At 40.2% G+C, this 23,344-nt stretch overlaps 1 protein-coding gene across 2 annotated transcripts in view; it reads right to left on the reverse strand.

The window, feature by feature from the left end:
- Positions 1-23,344, reverse strand: part of LOC124413331 (fibroblast growth factor 17) — a 99,056-nt gene that overhangs the window by 30,200 nt on the left and 45,512 nt on the right. Inside the window, exon 1 of one of the 2 annotated variants that reach the window (XM_046893848.1) lies at positions 21,964-22,108. The exons of the other annotated variant lie outside the window; for it this stretch is intronic. Within the exon in view, the coding sequence (XP_046749804.1) occupies positions 21,964-21,983 (20 nt within the window). The 5' untranslated portion in view covers positions 21,984-22,108. Of the gene's footprint in view, positions 1-21,963; positions 22,109-23,344 lie in introns of those variants that run through there. 2 annotated transcript variants of the gene reach the window in all.

The raw sequence follows: 23,344 nt of genomic DNA on the forward strand, positions 1-23,344 counted from the left end.
CAATAACTCGGTGAGTCAACAGTTGAGAGAAGCTAGAGGTGCAGGTGAGAAGAGTTCTCTCCTCGTTTTTAGTTTACTTTTTGTCCTCCTCCTCCTCCTCCCCCTCCTCTCTTTACACGCAGATACTCAGCGCTAATCGTTAACGCGCACTTGATGATATCGCAGTGCCACCGGAAAAAAAATTACCATTTTCAAATTTGCACAAATTCTTTCAGCCGTGAAGTGATCGTCGGCATATGTACGAGCTTTGCGAATATTATTATACCGATTGAGTCGAGTCTTGCCGGTCTCAACGTTCAGCTTGTATTCAATGAACGTCATTTCAGGTGTTATGTTGACTATCGCTAATTGGTGACTGCAGTAATTATTGCTGCACTGAATTGACCGAATGACGTTTTTCGAAAAATTGCCTCAGGGTTAAATAAGTATTTTTTTATTCATGGTATGAATCGTTGGGACTCTCCGAATTCAATTGAGACTTTACTTGATCAACATGAGGAATTGGGAGAATAAATAGGATCAGGACGAGCGATGGTTCTTTACTTCTTCTTCTTCTTCTTCTTCTTCTTCTTCTTTTCCTTCTTCTTCCGGTGCAGTAAAACGATAAAACACACTGCTAGCATGAGGAATAAAAACAATTTTTCATACTACCAAAGGAGAAGAACGAAAAGCCTTCTCCTCTTGTTATATATCCTGACGAATTACGTCCTGCAAGGACCCGGTAGTTCTAATCCTTGGCCCACGCACCCCGGTTCAATCCCTGCCTACGTAGAAACCATTTTAGCCTACAAAGACGACAAAACTGATGCGCTTGTTATAAAGAAGACGAATTTATACAGTAGGAAGTTTCAAATCGTAGAGTCGAAGACTTAAGTATACGGGACGATGATTTTCTTCGTGGTTTCGTGAACCGAGTTCCGACGTCGTTCGCATTTTTTTCCATTACTAAACTTCAAGAGTTCTTGACAAAATTTCAATCCACAATCAATACCATATTACCATATATAACATACCTGAAAATCTCGATGCATTGAAATCCTGACAATTATGTATACGGCGTGCGTTTCCGTTGTCAAAAAAGATCTCTATTGTACAATATATACCTATATATATCATTAATCACATGTATTTATACAACGATTATAATTGCGCTCCGTAGAATTATCAAAACCGATAGAACAGCATCGATTACTAATTAGTGGATCCAGCGTTGAGTGATCGTCGTAAATTCTTCTTTAATTTCGTCACTTTCTTCCTCTTTCCATTTTCGTCGCCCTGTTGTCTATGAGACATAGAAATATAGACCTTATGCCTAGACGCACCAAGGTGGCAGGAAGCGGCGCTGGTTCTAGGCAAGCTGAGGAGGAGGAGGAGGAGGAGGAGGACCATGGGGAGTGTGGAAAAGAGAATGCGCGTCTTCATCCATCATTCGTTTAAGCCGGGTACGTCAATCATCATGGGAAAGTGACAACGCACGCGATATAACCGTGCAGCGGGTGTGTGACTCCGTAGATACGCACACATATCTATACGTAATAATAATAATAATAACAATATTCATATATACATGCTCATATAAAAATATATATATACAGTATACTGACAATTACGGCTCAATTAACCGAGGCAAAGAGAGAGTGTGATGAGATATCATTCTCGAATGACCGTAATGGAACCGATTATATATTGCGTAATATAGTGCAGGTTGTTGTATACAGGTACGTACGTAGATGAGTGTGTGATATTAAACAACGTCGCGTAAGTCGGACCACGTGACTTTCTAAGTATACTCGATAATTCCCGTACCCAAAAATTGTTGCCAATTTCCAATAGCTTTGATGGTACACACAAGTACACGCATAACCACGTGATTAACTTTTATCCTGAGATTTGATTTGGACTAAAAATATTAGTGTGATGAAACTTGAAATAATTTTGATGTACTTTTTTTTCCTTTCTTTTTTTTTTTTCATTCATAATTAGAATTGCAAATGTTACAGGTAATTAAATTCTAGTGTTTTTGCTCAGATTATAGTCTTACATCGGGATGTGGGGGTGTCTTCGTAAATTTTTACTGCAATTGGGAAAAGAAAAAATATGACCTTATTATTTTTTCGTAAACTAGTGAAAAACGTGGTAAAAAAAAAAAAAAAAGAAAGAAAAACAATTAATGAAATAAAAAGCGGCAAAGAAAAAAGTAGGATACAACCAAATTGCGCACACGCGTTAGCCCTGCCATAAAAGTTTGGGTGAAGAGCAAGTTCTGCATAGCGAATTCTTCGCTTACGAGATATCCCGGTATTTTTACACCTCATCGAGTTCTGTCTATCGATTTGCAGATTAGATAATTGTCGCTAGCTCCTCACCGGCTTCGACTAATCGTCATCGACACGCTTCGTGTATATATATATACATATACAATATACGTATACCTTCAGTATCTATCTTCTCGTTATGTGAATGTATATACATATATATATATATATATAATATACCCCGATCAGGCGCCCACGAGTAATCAATTATCAGACAATTATGCCTATGTGTGCAGCAAGTTGTCTTACAATCTTTACAGAGTAGGAGGAGGAGGAGAAGGAGGAGAAGGAGGAGGAGGAGAGTCGACGAGAGTGTTTGAGTGTTTTATTCGCGGAAAAGAACCTGCAATTCTGCAAATGATTAATGCAGACGTGTAATTTAATATCGATCGATTTGAAACTGGGGTTACCTATATATACCTACGTACTTTTATTATACGATACGAAAGATTTGACAATGAGACGAATTGGCAAACCCGCGGGAAATTAAAATTTTCATAAGCTAAATCGTCATATAATTAGAAGACAATGATCGATAATAAATAATCAGCTCCTTGTATACAGGTAGCCGATTTTGATTTAATCATATTATCGCCGGAGGCATCGTAACGACGACGAAATCCAGATGCTTCTTGCAGGATGCATTGCGAGCTGTTGTAAGAAGCAAAAAGGTGCGCTTCGCTTTCTCACTTTGTACTTTTTTTGAGTAATTTTTTATGGTCTAATCATCTATTTTTCATCATTTTTTCTTCCGTCAATTTCAGACGTGTCACAATATAGTCAATAGATTCAGAAAGATTTTAAAGAAAGAAACTACACGAGACACCTAAGACTGCGTATTTTTCTGGCTCTCGAATCGTGAGTTTCGAAAACACATGTATACCCAGGTGTGACAGTTTTGACAGTGGGCAAACGGCTTGATCGATTATATACTTAGGCTCCTTGGTCGGGGGAGAGGGAGGGACGGATTACGTGATAGTGTTGAAAAATGAAAATATTTAATCGATCGTTATATGTCAATACTATACATTATATACTAGATTGCCCTTTATTAAACTATTTCGCATATTATTCTTCGCTATGGGATTGATTTCTTTGACCAGTTTCATTCTCTTAGTTAAAGGCAATTTCTGCATATTGAACCCTGTGTTAAAATACATCGAAGCGGAGACTACTACGACATCAGATTGTGCAACATAGATAAAACTCTGATTAACAATAAGTTAAAGATCCGTTAACCGGCAATGATATAAAAATTATTCATTTGAAAACAATACAGATGTAAAAACTTGGACCATTTCACAACCGAGAAAAAAACATGCATCGCTGTATTGATTCTTATTTTAATGATAATTTATACAGGTGTCGAAAATTTATCGCTACTTCATCCGATTATACATATCAAAGTTATTTTCCAGTAGGTACGTACGTAAGTTCAGTGCAGACATATCAAGAAATCAATATATAGCCGTATCGTAAATGATCAGCCGCTAATAGAATGACTGTTGTAAAAATTTTCAAAGTAATAATCAAGCTCACAGGTTAATAATGAGGACGTGAGAAAAGAGAAACAAAATGATAATGAATGCTACCGGGCTTTTTTTCGTCTTTTCTTTTCTTTTTTTGCTTTTTTTGAAACCTCTAGAGAAAAGGGACCAATCTGGAGACTGTTACAGTGCCGAGCGATGTAACAGTAAACTGAGAGACCGGAAAGCAATTAATTATTGGAAACGTGTTTATGGTTACGGATGGGCGGCATCGCGATCAATCAAGCTCGCATTGTCACGCCGTTATCATCCTCAGTTTTCATGTACTCACAATCCAATAGCACCGATCATATATGAGCCAGACACGCGATTTGCGAAAAAGAAAGAATCTGGGACAGACTCGATCTCTTCTCGATGATACGCACCATCCAAAAAAGTATATATATATTATACTTGTGCATCAATCAAGCACCAGAATTTCCGAGACCCAATATTCAATTTTGCGTGAAATATTTGGATAGATTCTATCAAGATTTATTCTTCAATTATGCAAAAAAATTAATAAATAAATAAAAAATCTGTTGTTAGTGGTATCAAATTTTTACAAAGAGACAAGAATGAATTGGTTCTTATCAGTTTAGCAGTTTCGTTTGAGTTGAAAAATGGGTGGAGAAAAATAATCTTCAAAAATTTGTTGTTTAAGATCTTAGCTATATAGCGTTATAATCAAAACTGTTTCTTCTGCTTCGAACCATTAATTTCGTCAGAAAATTGCGCACCGTAAAAGAGATTTTTTGATTTTTTTTTTTAAACCAGCTGCCATGACCGTAATTTTAAATATCTTTAAAGAAAAAAAAAAAATTTTACTGTATAAAAGTCGGCCACATATGACAGACTACACATTTTCCATAGAGCAAAAAAATGCTATGAACACTGTTCTCATTTTTCAATAAATAATAAAAAAAAACAGAAAACAAAAAAAAAAAAAAAAACAACAACGCACTCTTTCAAAACTAATTCCACCAACCGCAGCCCCGTTTTGGCGCATTCCTCTCGATCAAAAAGCTGTCGTTTGATTCCCGAATAGCTTCGAACACGGGTGCACGTGGTGGTGGTTGACGACTGGACGTGACGGATTCCGATCCGTCGGTGCACCAGGCGACGGCGGCGATGCAGAGGAGGCGGCGTGGCATCGGGGGTAGGAGGAGAGGCCCGGGGCGGCGGGCTCCCAAAGTGATTGTAATTACCAGATATTTTCTGCTGATCACACTTTGCATAACTTATATATACGGTACACGATATTTATGTCCAAATTATGTTCGGAATGTTAATTCCGTCTCGCGGATAGCGAGGCTGCGCTGCATGCACCAGCTCATCTCTAAGCCCTGTAGCAAGTCTTTCGCAACGCGGCTGAACGCAGCTCTTCCTCATATCGAAATTCTGAGCCTAACCTCGACCCTCTCTCGAAAGTCATCGTCCGGTATTTTCTGCACGAAGCGATTTTGCACCTCGAGTGATTTCCGGATTGAAAAAGTACTGCGTATGGATTGATTTCGGTGAATTATTGTTGTTAAAAATGTACTGCTGATTCAGAAAATTAAAGTCAAAGGAAGTGACAAGCAGGAACACCGACTTCCTTGAAAGAACTACTCCTAGAACTATTGGGTGTTCCAGTTACGTACCTATTTCCGAAAATAATGATTGCAAAGGTTTCAATATCGCGTTAAATGAGAAATAAAGAAACTAATTCTCTGTACTAGTGCAACATTCGTGAATTACGACTCGGTTGTCGGTAGTGTTTATTACCTCTTACAATCTCACCGTATACTTATAACATCCTGATTAAGTACTACGCGCACGTGTGCAGCAGCAAGAGAAGCAACAGCAGCAGCAGCAGGATTCGAACAGCAGTTGATCCGAATCAATGGACGTGGTAATTACGTCGAAATCAATTACATCTCCTGCCAGCATCATCTTGCCGATCGTTTGGTTCGTTCGTGTATCAACGTATCGGCGATTCTCTTATAGAGAATAAATTCAGTACGATCAGAGAGGTGGCGGAGGTTGTTCGGCTCGTAAATCTTGCTCGTTGAAGTTATAGGAAGGAGCAGCGGTGTGCGAGATCCAGAAGAATAAGGACGAGAGATCAGAGAGGAGAAGAAGAAGAGAGCCTGCCGGGCAAAGAGATCTGATTCATCAAGACACCCGACCGACCGGGTTGATTATCAGTTACACCAGGACGAACCCCCGATCCATCGATCGATCGATCGGTCCATCGATCCCGATCCTCGCACAGGGTTATTATTTCTGTATTATCGCCGTTCGCGGGCCCCGATTGAACTCTTGTAATTGCCACAAAATAACACCAATTACGACTGGACCCGGCACTCGGACTATAAAAGATCCAAAGCGCGCTAGATTTTCGTAGCCACGATTCACCAAATTGATTGCTAACCATCCGATGTATCAATAACGCCGCCTCTCGTGCGAAGACATCTATCACCTCGTGTCCGTAGTGGGTGGTCACCGTTACTTCATCCTCCAAACCTCGTTCGAATGTATACATTCCGATTACCGCTGTCTGCTGTAACGAGAGCGTCTACTCGCCGACAGCTAAAAGTACCAAAGAAGATGACCTTCGTCGAGAATATATTGCTCTGCCAAAACGGACTGAACGATACAGAGGTAAAAATAAAAGCAAAAAGTAAGATGAGAGCTGACTGATTGCGGAGAGATCAGCTTTGCATGTGGGAGTGTCGAATAGCTGGCATAAAGCACACATAATCGACTTGTTTTCGTTGATTTTGCCACGCTGCCGGTTCTACAGAGCTCGCAGATATCATTCCGGCTAGCGTGACGCCCCAGATAAGAAGAAATAACCATTCGCCCATCGGCATGTTATAACCTACTCCAGCAGACTGCGAGCCTGCAGCAGCAGAGCGAGATCGCGATTTACGTCAATTGATTTCACGTTTGTCAAAACGACTTAATCACTGCCCACTTGATACTCCTGGAGGTATGATATACGTATAAATAGACACTAAGGTGGTGGCCACTGTTCAAAGTTTAAATCGTTTGCGATTAATCCGACTGCGAATGACATGGCAATGATAACCGCTATTTCCAACTGCCCGGTTCATTCTTTGAGTCGAAACTTTGCACTTTTTGGAAATGTAGAGTGTCGTATGTAGGAACATTAGGAACCAAGAACAAGAAAACACCTACGTCTGCTTTAAGTCAGGACTCAACCGATCATAGACTCTTGTGGTAAGTGTTGGGACCATTTAACACCAACACCTTTTCTGAACTATGATCGCACCATGCAAAGGTGCACAGTCATTCGTTCAACTTTAAAATATAGACTGCAAATCGACTTTGCTGAACAGCGCAAGAATCGGTTGGACATCGCCTCGACTTTCGCCCTCCCTCTCTCTCTCTCTCAGCCTGCAGTCGCCAAGAACTTGGATGATGGTGCCATTCCGTGTATAGTTTCGTTCTATTCCATTCCGTTCCGTTCGGTTCGATCCGTGAGAGAAGAGAAACTTTTACCGCTGACCAGAAACTCGCGACGACAAGAAGTCGGATGATAAAGAGAAGAAACGCCGAGTCCGTCTCTTATTTTGTCGCAACTAAAACTCGCCGACTCCACCGGAGGAGGAAAGAAGAATCACGACAGCGTGACCGAGGAGGAGGACGTCGAACTCCCGATACCCCGTTCTTCTTCATCAGAAGAAAAAGGAGGAGGACCAGGACGCGAGACAATCGCTCGGATCACATGTCAAGATGCCGTAATGCAAGGATGGGTCGAGGGGCGAATGGACACCGCCATCGCAGCGACAACGAGTAACACTAGAATAATGGCGATAAGCTGTGACTCCCATCCGTGTAACCAATATGCAACGATCTCTTTCTCTTTCTCTTTCTCTTTCTCCTCCCCGTTTCTGTTCGTGCAGACAACTATTTTCAGTGTGAATGGGGTTCAATTCAATCGCGTTACGCTGGGCGCATGGATCCATCCAGTGACGTAATCGGAACGAACGGATCAGCGTTCAGCGTGTACCAAGCGGAAAAAGATTGGGGCAGGTTAGTTCTCGAGGTCTAAATATTTAGAAGACGTTCTCTACGTATGGCGTAGTCGCCTTTGATACACACCGACCTTCTCGTTATCCAACCATAGTGGACGCTACTGCGCCCACGGTATGAACACCGTGTAAAAAAGAGCAAAAAGAGATCTTCGTTTTTTAGACCAATGTTGCATCTGCTACGATTGACAAAGATGACGGTAAAGGCGGCGGCGTCGAGTGATGTGAAGGAAATGAATTATATATACAATTATTATTTTCCTGCTGTAAGGCCAGGTTATGTTGGGAAATACGGAAGAAGTGATAGGAATAAAGAGAGGAAGAGATAAGGACAGAGAAGAACGAGCTGAGCGAACTGTTGGCGAGAATTAATGGCGGCGAGGAGAAGCCGTCGTGTTTACACGCTCGCTAATGTCCGTCCATTTATCCGAGCACCACCGATCCTCATTTTCTCTTTGCACGCGGTTTAACTTGGTCTCTCTGTCGTGCGGTAGAGGCGGATATACATCATATGATGATGATGAAGTCGATGTCAGTAACGTTGCTGTAATAATGCATGTTCAGGAAAAATCGTTACTTCGAACCTTTAGTCTGAAACTGTCTGAAATTCACTAAATCATAATGAAAAGCCAACTCCTTAAAAGCCATTCTAAAATTTTACAGCAATGATTCTTTTTCATAATATTTCGTTACGTTAAGTTTTCAAAATCTGTGCTAGTTTATACTCATGCAGAAATCTATAATTTTCTTGTCATTTTTTTTTATCTTTTTTTTGACAGTTTCATGTTCCCACGTTATTTTGACGAAATCCACTTTTAGAGCACTTGTTGAAAATAGTGTCAGAAACACCGTAAAATTTCATGAAGTGCTCATAGAAATCACTTGAAATCCGCCATAAGTGTAATGTACACACGAGTTGAATATCTTTGCAATAGGTATCTCTAATAATTCCATGAAACCTGGCGAGTTTCTTGACCATGGAAATCTCACGAAATCAAATCGCAAATTCAAAGTACCTACGTGACATCCAAAGATCATTGAATTCTGGTGAAACACTTGAAACCACATTCTCAAAGTCACGTTTAAGCGTTGAAATCTAAAAACCAAGTAGAACTTAAACCTTTAGTTCAAGACTCTTCTGGTTCATAGTATTATCAACACAGCCATGTTCATTCAATTACCTCACTCGGTATTTCCGAATCTAAAATCGCTGAGCCTATAGTTGACATCGATCCGGGTAAAAGTGCCAACAAAAACGGCTCGCAGGATCCCCAAACGCTGTCAATATACATGCCTGTTACGTGTGTGTGAGTGGAATCTGTATCGGACGGGCGGGTCGGTTGATTGACTTTTTAATTGAACCGTGCACGAGAGCGAGGAGCAATTATCTCGACCACCATGCCGAACAGAAGGAGACTACCATCCTCGAGCGAGGAAGAAACGATCAAGTGACTCCCGCGCGAATCGCCGATCGCGTCCTGCATGCACCAACTCTATCGCGTACCTTGTACCACGATAAGTATGTAGGTTTTACCAATCAAGATACGATCCGACCGATATAGGCACGTGTATATGTGTGTATTAACGCGTGCAAGCGACGCGTCGCGTCACGAAACTCGCTCGCCTCTAAAGAGCACACAGGATTATTCCCGAAGGTATTAAATTTGAAAAAAGGAAGACAAAAGATGAAAACGAGGACGATCCAACGATCGTCCAGGAATAGAGCAGAGCTGAAATCGTTACGCAAATTACTGAACGCATTGGGTCATATATAAATGAAACGAAAGTATCAGAGCACCGAGATGAGAATATCTCGTGAAACGATTTGTCCGAATGGAATTGATTTCGGGCTACGATAAGAGAGAACGACACCATATGCCGCATCGATTGGAAGGATCAGTGAGGATGTTGTCACTGATGAAGAAGTCAACGAATCGTTGATCTGCTCGGTGACCATCATTTCCGCTTTATGGTTGCCAGCTGCTTCGTCTTCGTATCCTATTCCAGGTATCCATTCAATGGAATTATATACGCTAGTGCGTGATGGTCTAGTTTCATCCAAAGATATATATAGATACCTGCTCTTCGAACTACGTGCGGTTGAGATTTCTTAATTGAATCAAAGTTAAGTGGGCTCGATCAAGCGACGATAGGCATCGACAGACTGGCAACGAGTTTGTCACCGTGAGGTTAGGGCACTTTATTCCCGATACTACAAGCAAAGTGACTTTATAAGTGTTCGTCAAACGGTCCAAAATCCTCGTTACGTTCCGGCTGTTCTTCGATTCTCCGAGTGATGCAAGGACTGGTCGTGTTAATTGCGGGGTGAAGGAACCGGTAATTGAACACTTAGAGAAGACGAAAGCTCGAGTGATCTGAACGCGAGTGTATAAAAATGTCAATTATTCACTGGTTAGTATCATATCACTGGCGCCTTAGCTCGACACTGATTCACATCGAATCATTATCGTTCCAACGCCGCAGATCGCTCCCTCGATCCAAGTCTACGATCACTATCTCAACTCCGAAAAACCCATGACCAAAGACAGCCGGAGGCCATAGATGAGAGGGGCCCGTTCACCAGCGTGCGAAATTGCGTGGGTATAACAGTTAATCCATGCAGGTATAATCGACATCCATCGTCAGCGGTCAATTTCATTTGGCATTGCGTAATTCTGGTAGCGCCAGCGGTATAAATGAACCATGTTTTGCATATTTATCTCGTCTCTTGGCGCTCTTCGAATGGCCTTTAAGAGGCCATGCGCTACTCAGGTGAGAAGAGAGTGGGAAATTCGGTGAATGCTTGTTGGATCAAAAAGATTAATCGCACGGACGAGATGAGTTCGAGATCGCAGAATCTGCGCTCTAATCAGTGCTGATGATACGGAAACGGAGATAAGATGGCGAGGCACAAACTTCCGGTTATCTTTTTCTGAAAAGAGAATCGCAGAGAGGAGAGTCGATAAATCGCAGGAACTATCTCGGACTTTTTCTTACTAATGAAATTCGCATGAAATAATCACACGTAAGCGGTTTAGAACTGATTTCATCTTTTCTTAGAGTATTTCACGTCAAAGATTTGGCTAATCCGCTTCCTCGATAGTTCGACTTCGTTATCATGGAAGCTTTTCACGAAACTCGATGGTTATTATTATTGTTTGTTGTTTGTTCGTTGGCTTGCTGTCAGTCTTCCAGCTCTCCCAACACTGTATTCACACCACTCTGAAATGTTACGTACCGATTTGCCAAATCGCAAAGTAGGTATTACATTACAGTAAGTGATTGCTTAATGTTGAATAAGCAAATTGTAGGCCGCAGTATAATAGGTATTAATTTAGATCCTCCGCATGCAGTGCAAATAAAATATCGCAATCGATGATCATTCGCGCTCGGACGTTACTTGTTGATATATGGACCGAGGACTACCTTGTGACATCGACCTATAACCGCACGCAGACAAGCAATCGTCTAGTTTTCATATTATATTATATTATTATACAAAAACACACGAGAGAATCTTCCCCATAAATCTTACAGTAATTTGCCTCGTCGTGAAGACCCTAATTCCATCATCATAAATCTCGGTGATCTCGCCGACAAACAATACAGAAATAAATTAAAATCTCTGCTTGTGAATAATGAAGCTTTTTTTAAAGAAAAGTCATAAAGCATGTAAAAAAAAAAAAAAATATGTCCGTATCGTTTTATTACAGTACTGGACTAACCCTGAGGATAATTTTGAGCCGTACTAAATAGCACAGACAACGTTAATGTTGTCAAATATTTGCAATGACAATAACGAAGCATTTATCTGTCATATCCGGCATTCACAATTCCACAGTATTTCACTCATCCACCTCTTCTACTTTTTAATCTTTTTATTCTTTCAATATTTATTCGCTTAGTTTCTGTTTATGAAATTTTATTTTCTAGTGGCTTGAAGAGACGGATACGCGTGAGTACATGTACTTCAATTTAGGCAAGTAATTGAGAAAGGTGAGACAAAAGCCCACGAAGACGATGCAGAGATAGGCCTGTAAAAACTACACAATATTTGCACTCGCAAATTCGTCTTACACGGAATTACTCAACAAAGTGCGGAGCAGCACAACATTATTGGCAAAAATAACTGGGAGAATTGCCGATTCTGAGCGAGAGAGAGAAGAAAACCAGAATATCATAGAAGAAGAAACTGAAAATAATTCAGAAATAGCTTGAACGACGTAACGAGAAATAATAACGACGAGTAAAGTACAAACGCACAACACAATGCAACAACTACTGTAGCAGCGCGAAACGAAATCCACACCGGATGGATACGCGGGCAGAAAATGCGCGGACGCAGCCAATTCTCATCAAGAAATTGTATCCAACGATTACGAAAGTTCGTCTAACTGTGCAGTTCTACAAAGCGAAATTTTACTTATTGCATATTTTTTGCGATTTTTCAACAAGTATTATTATAGAAAACCGGTTATCTGCATACCCAGAATGCGATTTTGAAAAATTGATTTCGGAGTTGGAATTCTGAAAATTTTTAATACCGGAATCCGATTTTACTGCCGGTTTCTCCGTATATCCGATAAATCGTGCGAATTAATTGAATTGTCATATAACTTGGCACTTGAAACCGCAAATTGGACGACACAGTAGTCAAGATATTCTCTCTCTCTCTCTCTCACTCTCTCTATATATACATATATGTATATATATATTTGCATATCTTCGGCGTTTTGTTTTTTTATTTGAGCGCGCGTAAAAGGCGCCAAGTAAGGCGGTGGGTCGGTCGGTCGGTCAGGTTGGTTCGAAGAACCTGCGGGACACGTCCAATTTCGCAAGTATACGCGAAAATATGTGTTGTAAATAAAATTATAATTTGTTGTGCGTATGTACATATTATATGCGTCGATAAATTGCCGAGTAGACGAAAATAACCGCATATGAAATTCTTCCGAATTATACCGAATGAAGTGGTTAGGTATAACGAACGCACGTATACTCGTCATATATGCAGCTAACCCGTAACACTTGTAATTAACATTATAAACTATTCGGTGTGTATAATGAATCGTCGCCAAACATAATATTAAAGAAATCTTTGCGATCCAGCATCCCGAATAGAACGGAATATCCCAAAAATGAACTGTCGTCACTCTCACCTACTAGAGCCGGCCGTTTAACTGCCTCGATAATTACCCGCAGACGACGTAATGGCTTTAGGTACGTCTGCATCGACACTGTATACCCATACATATATACAAATATATAGCTGATTGTTATCTCATCGCAGGGATTCCCGAAATTTTAGTAATGATTGATTAATTGAATAGGAATTATTTCACTCCGAGGTTCCCGGATCTATACAAGCGATAATTACTAGATAAATTCTGTAATACATAGGTGATAATAATTCAAACTAAGGTGTAAGGTGTATATATATATGACAATATTCTGAAACAGAATCGTTGAACTTGAATTTTCTTCAAGTGTAGGAATTTTTTCAATTCTCACAAAAATAATCGGGTTCTAAATTCCTGGCGACGAAATTCTCTGAGGGTCAGTATATGTGAGACGTGAAATGCAATCGTGGAATCGCATTCCAATCAAGGAATCAAATTCGGTGTAACGAAATTATCCAATTCGCATCAGGCCGATGCTTCTTGCAATCAAAGCTACGCAGGACCTGCAAGTGTAGTGACATGCATCTATCTCTATCCGTCTATAGTCCTTCGTCAAGATAGATCGCAAAATCGAATGAATTTTGATTCCTTGAGTTAACGCGAGATGAGCGTCAAAAATCCTTGTGATTTTTATTCCTATTTTCTGTTTGACAATTGACGGAAAAATGAAGAGCAAAAAAAAATCAACACATCAATCATATGAGGACCTATCATCGGTTACTGCTGTTGCTGTTGCTGTTGCTGCAAGCGGAGAACCGCTACGACAGGTATTTGTGTCAAATGCTTCCTAGAAAACCCAACAACGACGACGACGACGACGACGACGACGACGAGGATCGCGTTGGTTCATTCGTGCAGCGAACGAAACGAACCTGGGAAACCGAGGAGAAGGACGGAGTAGGTAAAACGTAGGTATATAACACCTGCAGTACCTTGGCTGACCTCGGGCCACCCGTAGTCCAGTGGTTCAGCATCGCTGTGTTGCTGCTGCTCAGCTGGACACAGGTAAACGCGTTATTACCTGCGAAGGCGTTCTATCGGAGTGCGAATCGCGAGAGACGATGATGCGAGAAGCTTCAAATGTCCGCAAATTATCCTGAATTATGTCACGCAAGTGTCTACCCTTCTGACTTCTGAAGCGAAATTTTTACTCGGAACGAAATTTTAGGTTTTTAAATAGAATCAATTTGTAAAACAATGCTGGTTTCGTAAAAAAGAAGAAAGAGAAAAAAAAAATTACGACGGATCAAACAGGCTTCATATTAGTCCAAACAGCAAAATTCAGTAACATCAGAATTTGGACGAAAAGTAAAACGATACAGTTTTGTTTGTCTTTGCGATTTTATCTGCCCAAAAAACTTTGTCACTAAAGAAAAAAGAAAAGCACAAAGAAACCGATTTTCAACGCCGGTTTTTAAACTTGAAGTACTTGGAAGAATTTTACTTTTATTTCAACTCCCGTCCAATTTTCATTTCAAGCATTTGTCAGCTTTCGTAAGCGAGATGGGTCTAATGCAGCAGCGGAATTAGAGGTACATAAGCATGTCTAGGCGGGGCCGATGATCACGACCATCGTCCCATGTGTGTGTCTTAACTGCGACGATGGGGAAACTACTAACTGCAGGCGTTGTTCGATTCGGGGCCCGATTATTATATTATACCTAGGCGCGTGTAAGATAGCTAGGTGCAACATTTATCGATTACGGTCGGGGATATTTGACAACGCGCCAGTATATGTAGTATAACTTGATATGATAATGAATCGTGCTGCGAGAGCGTTTACGCTTACGTTATACAAGGTATATATATATATATATAAGGGATAAGGTATAAGGTAGTTACTGTACCTCTACAAAAATACATATATACACGCGTGTGCTGTAAATGTACGAATGTGTTAATGCGCTGGTTTACTTTACGCCTCGATATCACGTGTGCGTATATATATATATATATATATATATATATATATATATGTAAAGCAAATTATTTTTCAACATTACGGGTTATTACATGGAAGCGCGTGTGGCATACATGTAATATACTTATATATATATATAAGAAGGCGTGTGCATACACCGTTCAACAAAATACATACAGATTAGGTTGTACATATTAATGCAGTGTAAAACCTGCGGCACCTCCTCTGATACATTAATCCCTCGAGCTATTTGCTTCGGATAGTCTAATCTCGAATAGAAAGTAGCCGAGGAAATTATTTTATTACAAGAGTTGAAAACCGCATCGATCGATCGATCCGTGATCCATGATTACCTGAATATATATGTATTACTTTCGTTACAGCAAGTCTGATTTTCTTTCTTCTCACAGTTTTAAATTTAATAAAATTATCAAATTTTTTTTATCTTTCTATTCGCCAAACTTGTGACCAGAATCAAAATATTTCCAATTTCGAATTATTCAATCGATCTTACATCCGATTCTTCTTATTAAATTCTGTTCCCTTCTTAGTAAGATTAATTGATTATTTTTTCACACCCCTTACAAATTCGTATTAAAATTTGACGAAATGCAGGTGTTCAGATCAATCCATTATATTTTAACAGTGCCACGAGCGATCTAACACGATGGTAAAGTAACGTAACGCTTGCAGGCTTGCGACTTCTCTAGAATTTAAATACATCGGGAAAGAGATGAAGTACAGAAGTAGCAAAGCTGCAGCAGTAATCTACGTGTGCATGCATGTAGAAAAGTAATAGGCAGGTATAAGGTTGGTTCTTGAACGAGAGTGCAGAGCGAGAGTGACCGCAGTTCAAACACGCATGAAGGTAATTCAAAACCCGGGTTGCGCAGATCGCAACCCGGCAAACTTCTCTGCGTGCCATAGAAGTCTATAACTATAACGCGTTTGAAGTTAGTAACGTTATCGCAAAGAAACACGGGGGGGGGGGGGGGGGGGGGGGATCACCATTTCCTTGATTTAAAATGATTTTCAAGGAACTAAGATTTCGAAACACGAATGTGTTTTACTTTATTAACTTGAAACAAAACGCTTTTTCCTTAGTATGAATCGTTACGATAAACGTCACTAACTTCGATAGGACGATGAACAACTAAACGTACGTGGTGGTAGGTTTCGCATTTGCGATTCGGTGACGTAGATATTATTCTCTAAGCGTAGGTACGACGATCGAGAATGAGTTGCGCAAAATTACGAAATCTCTCCGAAGCAAGAAGTCTTGATGAAAAAACTTGGCGTGAGAAAAACCGCGGTAATTCAGGCTGCGCAGATAAGAGCGAGACTTGAATCAACTTCATCTCAACCATGCGTGGGTGTTAAATGTAATTTTTGTATTCTTTCTTTCTTGCTGGTCTTTTTTTTCTCTTCCTCGTTTTATTTATGCTTTTTTCTTTCCTTTCTCAAGTACGCGAGAGCGAATTCCAGAGCAACGTGGACGCCTCGCACCCGTTTTACGCAGCGTGCGGAGCTGCAGAACCGTGCGAATGTAAATATAATTAATCTTGAACCACGTATCCCCGAGTCAACAACCGCCCCTTCCCTCCCTCCCTCCAACCCTGCCTGCTGCACTCTGCACTTCTGTAACAGCGGAGACATTATAAAACTGCAACACCGCCCGACAGACTACAAGTGCGAAGAGTACATAACGAGTGTAGGTACTTCCGATGATAAGAAGGGCGAACATGCGTTTCAGACGTCTGAATGCTTCGTCCCAAAAACGTAAACCAAAGCGTAAAAAATACAATAAAAAATAAAAATAAGATTCTACTACTACCACTACTGCTACTACCCCCCCCCCCCCCCCCCCCCCCCCCCAAGATGTAATTGTAGAATACAATAAAACTTCCACCACCCCCAGAAGGGATAATTAAGAAAATCATCGAATTGGAACGAAATAGCATTTTTTTGGCAAGGATAAAGATTTCAGGACGAGCTGAAGGCGAGCCGGAAGCGAGTACTGAAATTATCCGAGCCAAAAAACGGTTTACGGGCATGCCACGTACAATATTTTTTACGGTATGGGCATTGAAAAGCAAAACGAAGAGTGAGGTTATATCGCGATCTGTTCGACGAAGCTACTTTATAAGGCAGTTTGGGATGCGCACTTCGAACCGCGCATCAAAACTGCGGAATAAAGACTTTATTCCGCAACTTTGTTCGCTGCCGTATATAAAGCTTCACTTTACGGAACGAAAACTGCCACAAAAAGTGGACTTTTCAATGCAACATACCGTAAAAATAAAACAATGCTGCAGAGACCGTGAAAACTAATAATCCAAATTGAAATGAAAAACGAAAAATGTATTCGTGTTTTAAAAAGACAGACGCAGTTGAAGTAAGGAAAAAGAGGACTCTGAATATACAAGAAAGGAAATATTGTACCTGCACGAGGTACATGCAGCAATATTCTAACGAAGCTTGGCGCGACTGGTCTTCTTACGATGTTGAGTGGAAGCCGCGGTTTATCAAGCGAGAGAGGAGAGAAGGAAGCACCGATGACGAACATGAAGAGTATAAACGTAACGCTAAAATATTTCTTGTGTTCGCTGTTATTATTCATCATATATTAGCACATGTGTTCAGGATTTACAATGTTTGCTTCTTCATCCTGACATGGGTGGCGTCGTGGCGTAAGGCCGAGAGAAAACCGTACCTACGTCAATGATTATACTGCCGTTGCTGTTGCTGTTGCTGCAGCAACGTCATCGTCGTCGGCAGGTCGCTTTGACGTGCGAATTTCGCCAATTTTCTTTCGAAGATATTTATATGCGAGGGAAATATCGTCGTTCGTTTTAGGGGGTAAAACTACGTTTTCAAAAAATGACGAAGAAAAAATGATGAAAGTGTATCAAATTCAAGAGGATTGAATTGAGTAACGTTGACGTTGACGTTGACGCAAAAGATCTGAACGAAATCCTGCATTTACTTACAATTTTAGAATAATTTTGAAGCGGTTTAGTCTCCGTAATGTGATGAGTAGATTAAGCTTTGCTTCAATTATAAATTACGGAATTTCAGACAATCTTCAAGTTGCCAATTACCAATTTTTTTTTTTTTTTTTAAATAATTCGATGTGATAACGTTAGGAACTTCGATCCTGTTAAATTCGAGAGCGAGCAATACAAAAACGGAATAAACAAAACACGCCTAGTTTGGTCGAAATCAGTTTTAAACCAAGTGAATTTGATAATACGAGTTATGCGAGAATCGTAATTACATGTACTATTTGTTTTATTTCGATAACGTATTGTGTAATTACACACGAATTTCCCTGTCAAGAGTGGTAACTAAAGAGCAAATAAAACAAAATAAATATATAAAACGAAAGAAGTGATTCGACGATCGATTGGCGACTCATTCTTGAGATCTAACATCTGTGTAATTCCACGACGATTTCAGAGGATTACAAACGTCAATCACATACTTACAAATCTCATTGCCATCTGATTTGTTGATCGCGATTTCAAACGAATCAATGTCTCTCTCGATTTGACTCAGTAGAATAACGATTACTCACTCACGTAGGGAAAAAAACACAAACAAACAAACAATTACATGTTTTAATTCCAAAAACTCACGTACACTGAAAAATGAATATGTTCAAATTTAATTTTCCTAAAACAAAGACAAAAAATTTTTACCAGAATTTCAATACAACTTAATGTCAATAGATGCTAAAACAGTAGTATTTAAAAAAAAAACGTTATTTAATCAAACTTCTGTTCTGTGTAAAAAATCAGGCTGCTTTCTTACGAAATAAAACCGTAAAATTAATATCAACTGGAGACCATGCGTTTTACATCTGCGAAGAATTTCACCCCCATTTTCCATAACTCCGAAGTGACCAAAAGCGTTTACCTTCAATGCAGCGGCTGTGCAAGAGCAGCAGCAGCAGCAGGTGCATTGCGGCGTGATTATAGGAGGTACAAAGAGAGGGAAGACGGCGGGGGAAGGGAGAGAGAAGGAGAAGGAGGAGGAGGGTATGGTGGAGGCGGGGTACCGGTAAGCGTCGTAAAGTCGCACGCCATGGGAAAGTACCGCGGCAGGGGGTTAGTAAAAGTAAGTTGAGCCAATCTGTTTGTTCACGTACCGCACAGCCTGTATGTGCATAGGTACAGGCAAGCTGGCTGGTAAGACACTGATTGTGAGTCCTGTAGGTAGGTATGTACAAGGTAGGTAGGTACGTACCTACGTACCTACGTACCAACTGCACGCGGGCAGCGAACGAGGCTTTGCATCCTCACAACCTCGGGGCGTGGGCGGAGTAAACTGAGTAAACTTCTTTCCGTACACAGAGGCTTACGTGCTTCTCACAATCAAACTGTTATATGTATATCTACGACGCCTCGATCCTTCCCCCTTCCCTGCCCTTCTCCTTCCTTCCCGTCGCCGGCAGCTTTGAAGGTATTAATTTTTAATAATTAGGTAAATTTGCTATATAATGTGGTCAGATTTATGGATTATATGCTGCTTTAATAATCCGGTTAATTTCTTACCGAGTAATATTTGTTGCACAATACTACGGCTAAATTATGGATGGTTATTTTTTATCTGTCTAATAGTTTGGTATATTTCCTACGGAATGATATTTGTTGTTTGGTAATATGGTGAAATTTAATAAGGATTTTATTTGCATTATTTACCGCTCATTTTTATTAACGGATTATATACACTCTCTTTGCTTTTTGACGATAAAAATTTTACAATATCAAACTTCGGCATCGTTGGATTCAATGTTCGCGGCATCAATGTTTTTTCGTCATTTGACGGGAGATATATTTTGCTCTCTTTATTGCAATTCATCATTTACAGCGAGGTGGGAATAGTCATATTGCAATAATTTCGTACGTATATTTATTCGAAATCCAGTTTTTATGAATCGATTAACATAACGGAATCATTAAGTTCTGCATATATATATCATCACAATATCGGTTTCATTCAACTTTCGATGCAAGAATTGAACAGAAATACATTGTTTAGAAGTCGGCTTGTATCAAAGCTCAAAACTTTTACACGACTTAAAAAATACTGCAATGAATAACAGTTAAAATAAATAATCAACTACGTTAAGATAATATTAATCATTGAATTGTCAAAATCAATGTTAATGAATAAACAAACGAACATTCTGTGAATGAATATTATATATATATATATGGTGTAAGACTCCGACATGTTACGATCGAAGGATTGCAACGAATTGTTGCGTCGTCGTCTGCAAAGTGCAACGTCCGCAATATCGGTGAGAACCTTGTCGAAAGGAGCCAACCAGACCCTTTTCAGAGTATTTTCGAAGGGGTTGTAATATAACCGCGAGAACTGCAGTCAGTCAGGTCGACGAGTGAACGAATGAATGCGTGAATAAGAAAATAAAAGAAACGGCTTTGTCTCGGCTCAAAGGAGCCTGCGTGCGGATTATCGGCAGATCAAACACACGGCTGAGGGATTACGATCCTTGAGCAGAGCGGGAACAGGACTAAAAAATCTCTCGAGGAAGAGGGCTTGCAGGAGAAGGCTAATAATATTCGTATTCACGACAAAAATTAATCAACACGATGTGAAAACTGCGTGTCGAAAAAAAATAATTTCACTATTTCACTATAATTTAGTTCAGACATATATAATAATTCGTAATATTGAAGTTCTTAACGTCGAAGTAACGGAGTATTCTTAGAACAAATTGTATTTTCGCAAAGTACAAAATCAACTGCCGTAAATTTATTTTGAAAATGTTACTTATCGATTTTTTCTCGTTTTCCCTTGTTTTCAAGTTTTGGGAAAAACCAAATTCACCATCATGGAATAACTTTGAAGAAACAATAAAAAGTGAGACTAAAGTCTAAGGATTTTCAAACGCACTTGGAAAGTTTCGATCCAGACGACTGTAGGGTACAACAACACAGGGTATCGTTCGAAATGCAAGGGTCGAACTACGGGAGGGAGGGAGGGTGGTGGAGGGCTAAGATCCTGATGTATGGTGTGAGAAATAAAGGGGTGAATGAGAAACGCGTCTCCCCTGCACGATGCACGCATGGATGCATGAATTCGAGGCATGAAATTACGAACAGTAGAAAAGAACGGAAAAGCCCGCAGCACCCCGACTTCTCGTTTTCTAACCCGAAAAAAAGAAGCGGATTAAGAGACGACCGGCTGCTGTTTCTCCTTTTCTTCTCTTCCTTCGACTTTCTTTCAGTGAATTTTTTGCCTTTTTCCTCGTGCCCACTTTTATCCCCCCCCCCCCAAGTGTTTTGTCCTATTCTTTTACATCTTCTCTCGTCTCTTTCTGTCATATAATGCGCAAACTACAAGTAGCACGCCTCGTTACAATTGCATCCCCCAATCTATCTCCTTTTTCTCCCTCTTCGGAACCCGAAATCCCGCGGGGTTGCTCGACCTGACTTTCGCCGGGTCCTACCGGCTCGAAAACCGTCGTTGAGAACCCCTGCAACCCGCAAAGGGTACCGTTATGCAACCACTGCATTCAAATTCACACCGTAAAAGGTGGATTTTCAATGGCGGCCAGAAACACGGTGAAAATACGCAATCGCGCAAGTTTTCAGCTTCGTCAAAGACAACAAAGATTGAATTATTGTCTTCAAACTTCTACGGAGACAATGCTACCTCGTGTTACTCGCTCGCGACTTTTCTCATTTCGAAGAAACTAAGTTCTCAAGACATCAGTGAATATATATACATCTTGCTTCGCAACGATTTACGAAGTTGAAGTAATATAAAATCATGTAGGTAACTTCAATCTCACAAGCAAGCATCTCTTTCGACTTGGCAACAAGGCGAAAACGTTGAAGCTCAAAAATTAGGCGATGTTTGCCATCTTCCTCGTTTCGTAATCGACGATTAATGTAAAACGAAGTACCCAAACTATAAAGAAGTAAAAAAAAAAAAAAATAGACTCACGTGCTTAGAGTGAGACGCATCCAGGCGCGTTGCGTCAGCAGCGTCGACGCATTGCGTCGGGCTGGCCTCCAAGCTGCTTTCAAAAACCGCACATCGATGACGTACCGCCCTTATTCTCCGTCGCCCTTTCGGGTAGCAGTGGTAGAAAGACGTCTTAACGCTCGCACCTCCGACGGAGAAGTCTCGGGGGGAAGGAAAAGCAACTCGGGTCGAAGCTAATCTTTCAAGCTTTTTCGAAGAGCTCTGTTTCTCCTCCTCACTGCCGGTTCTTCGCTCTTCGCAATGCGTAATAAATAATTATCCGTCAGGCTTGTGATATGTATATAATAATAAACATATATATTATATCATCCGCACTTTATCCTTCCTTTTTTCTTTTTTCTTGTTTCTTTTCCTCGTCTCACTGCACGCACTATTTAGGGGTGGCCGAATAAAATACAAACGGATTTTTCCCTCCCATTTTCCGCTCTACATTAATTTCCACAACCCGTGTTGTTCACCGACACGTGAATCGCGCCTGCGTAATACCGTCTAGCAGTGTTCCTTTTTACCCACCGATCCGTTTCTCCGTCTCATACCGATTCCACGCGATTGCGGATTGAAGTTGGCTGAAGAAGGGTGGGGAACGGATATACAATCGATTTTCGTCCCTGTTTTCACACGAAGATCCTTCCAATTCCTTCCCTCTTAAAAATCCTCTCCACGTGTTCGCCCGGTTTCACGATGATAAATAAAACTTCTCAATCGTTGCACGTGATCTCTCTTATCGCAAAGAAATTTCGATAATACTCGATAGTAATAAACACAACGTCGACGTCACACTGTTCCCTCATTTTATATTTTATAATACCAAGTTCGGCGCACTGTTATTGATTATTATTTTAATTTTCTTTTTTCTTTCTATTTTTTTATTTTTTATTTTCAATCACCACTAGTATCCTTTCACTGTCAGAACTGTAACGAAAGATGATTATTCAATCCCAGGTATGCATGTGCGTATGCATAAAGATTCACGTAATACGTTAATTATTTAATCCACATCGAATCGGGGCTCACATTTGCACAATTCTCGAAACGAAGATCAATATTATCTTTGTAACACGTTCCTTGTAAAACTTATTCGTTTGTTTATTTCCCGTCTTTGCCGTCGTTCACAAACAATGTAGTTTTATTATAGCAAAGACGAAAACAATCCACTCGATGAAAAGAACAGTAATACATAATAAAAGAAATCATCAGCATCAATCACAGGTCGATGTTTCTCGTCTTATTACTCTTTCCATTCCATTTAAAACGATTAATTTCACAAAAATTTTAAACATCATTCCAACATGTCAATTTATATATACTCATTGAGTGATTACTTTCAACCAAAACAACA

This window comes from Diprion similis, chromosome 12 (genome assembly GCF_021155765.1).
Source record: "Diprion similis isolate iyDipSimi1 chromosome 12, iyDipSimi1.1, whole genome shotgun sequence".
Lineage (NCBI taxonomy): Eukaryota > Metazoa > Arthropoda > Insecta > Hymenoptera > Diprionidae > Diprion > Diprion similis.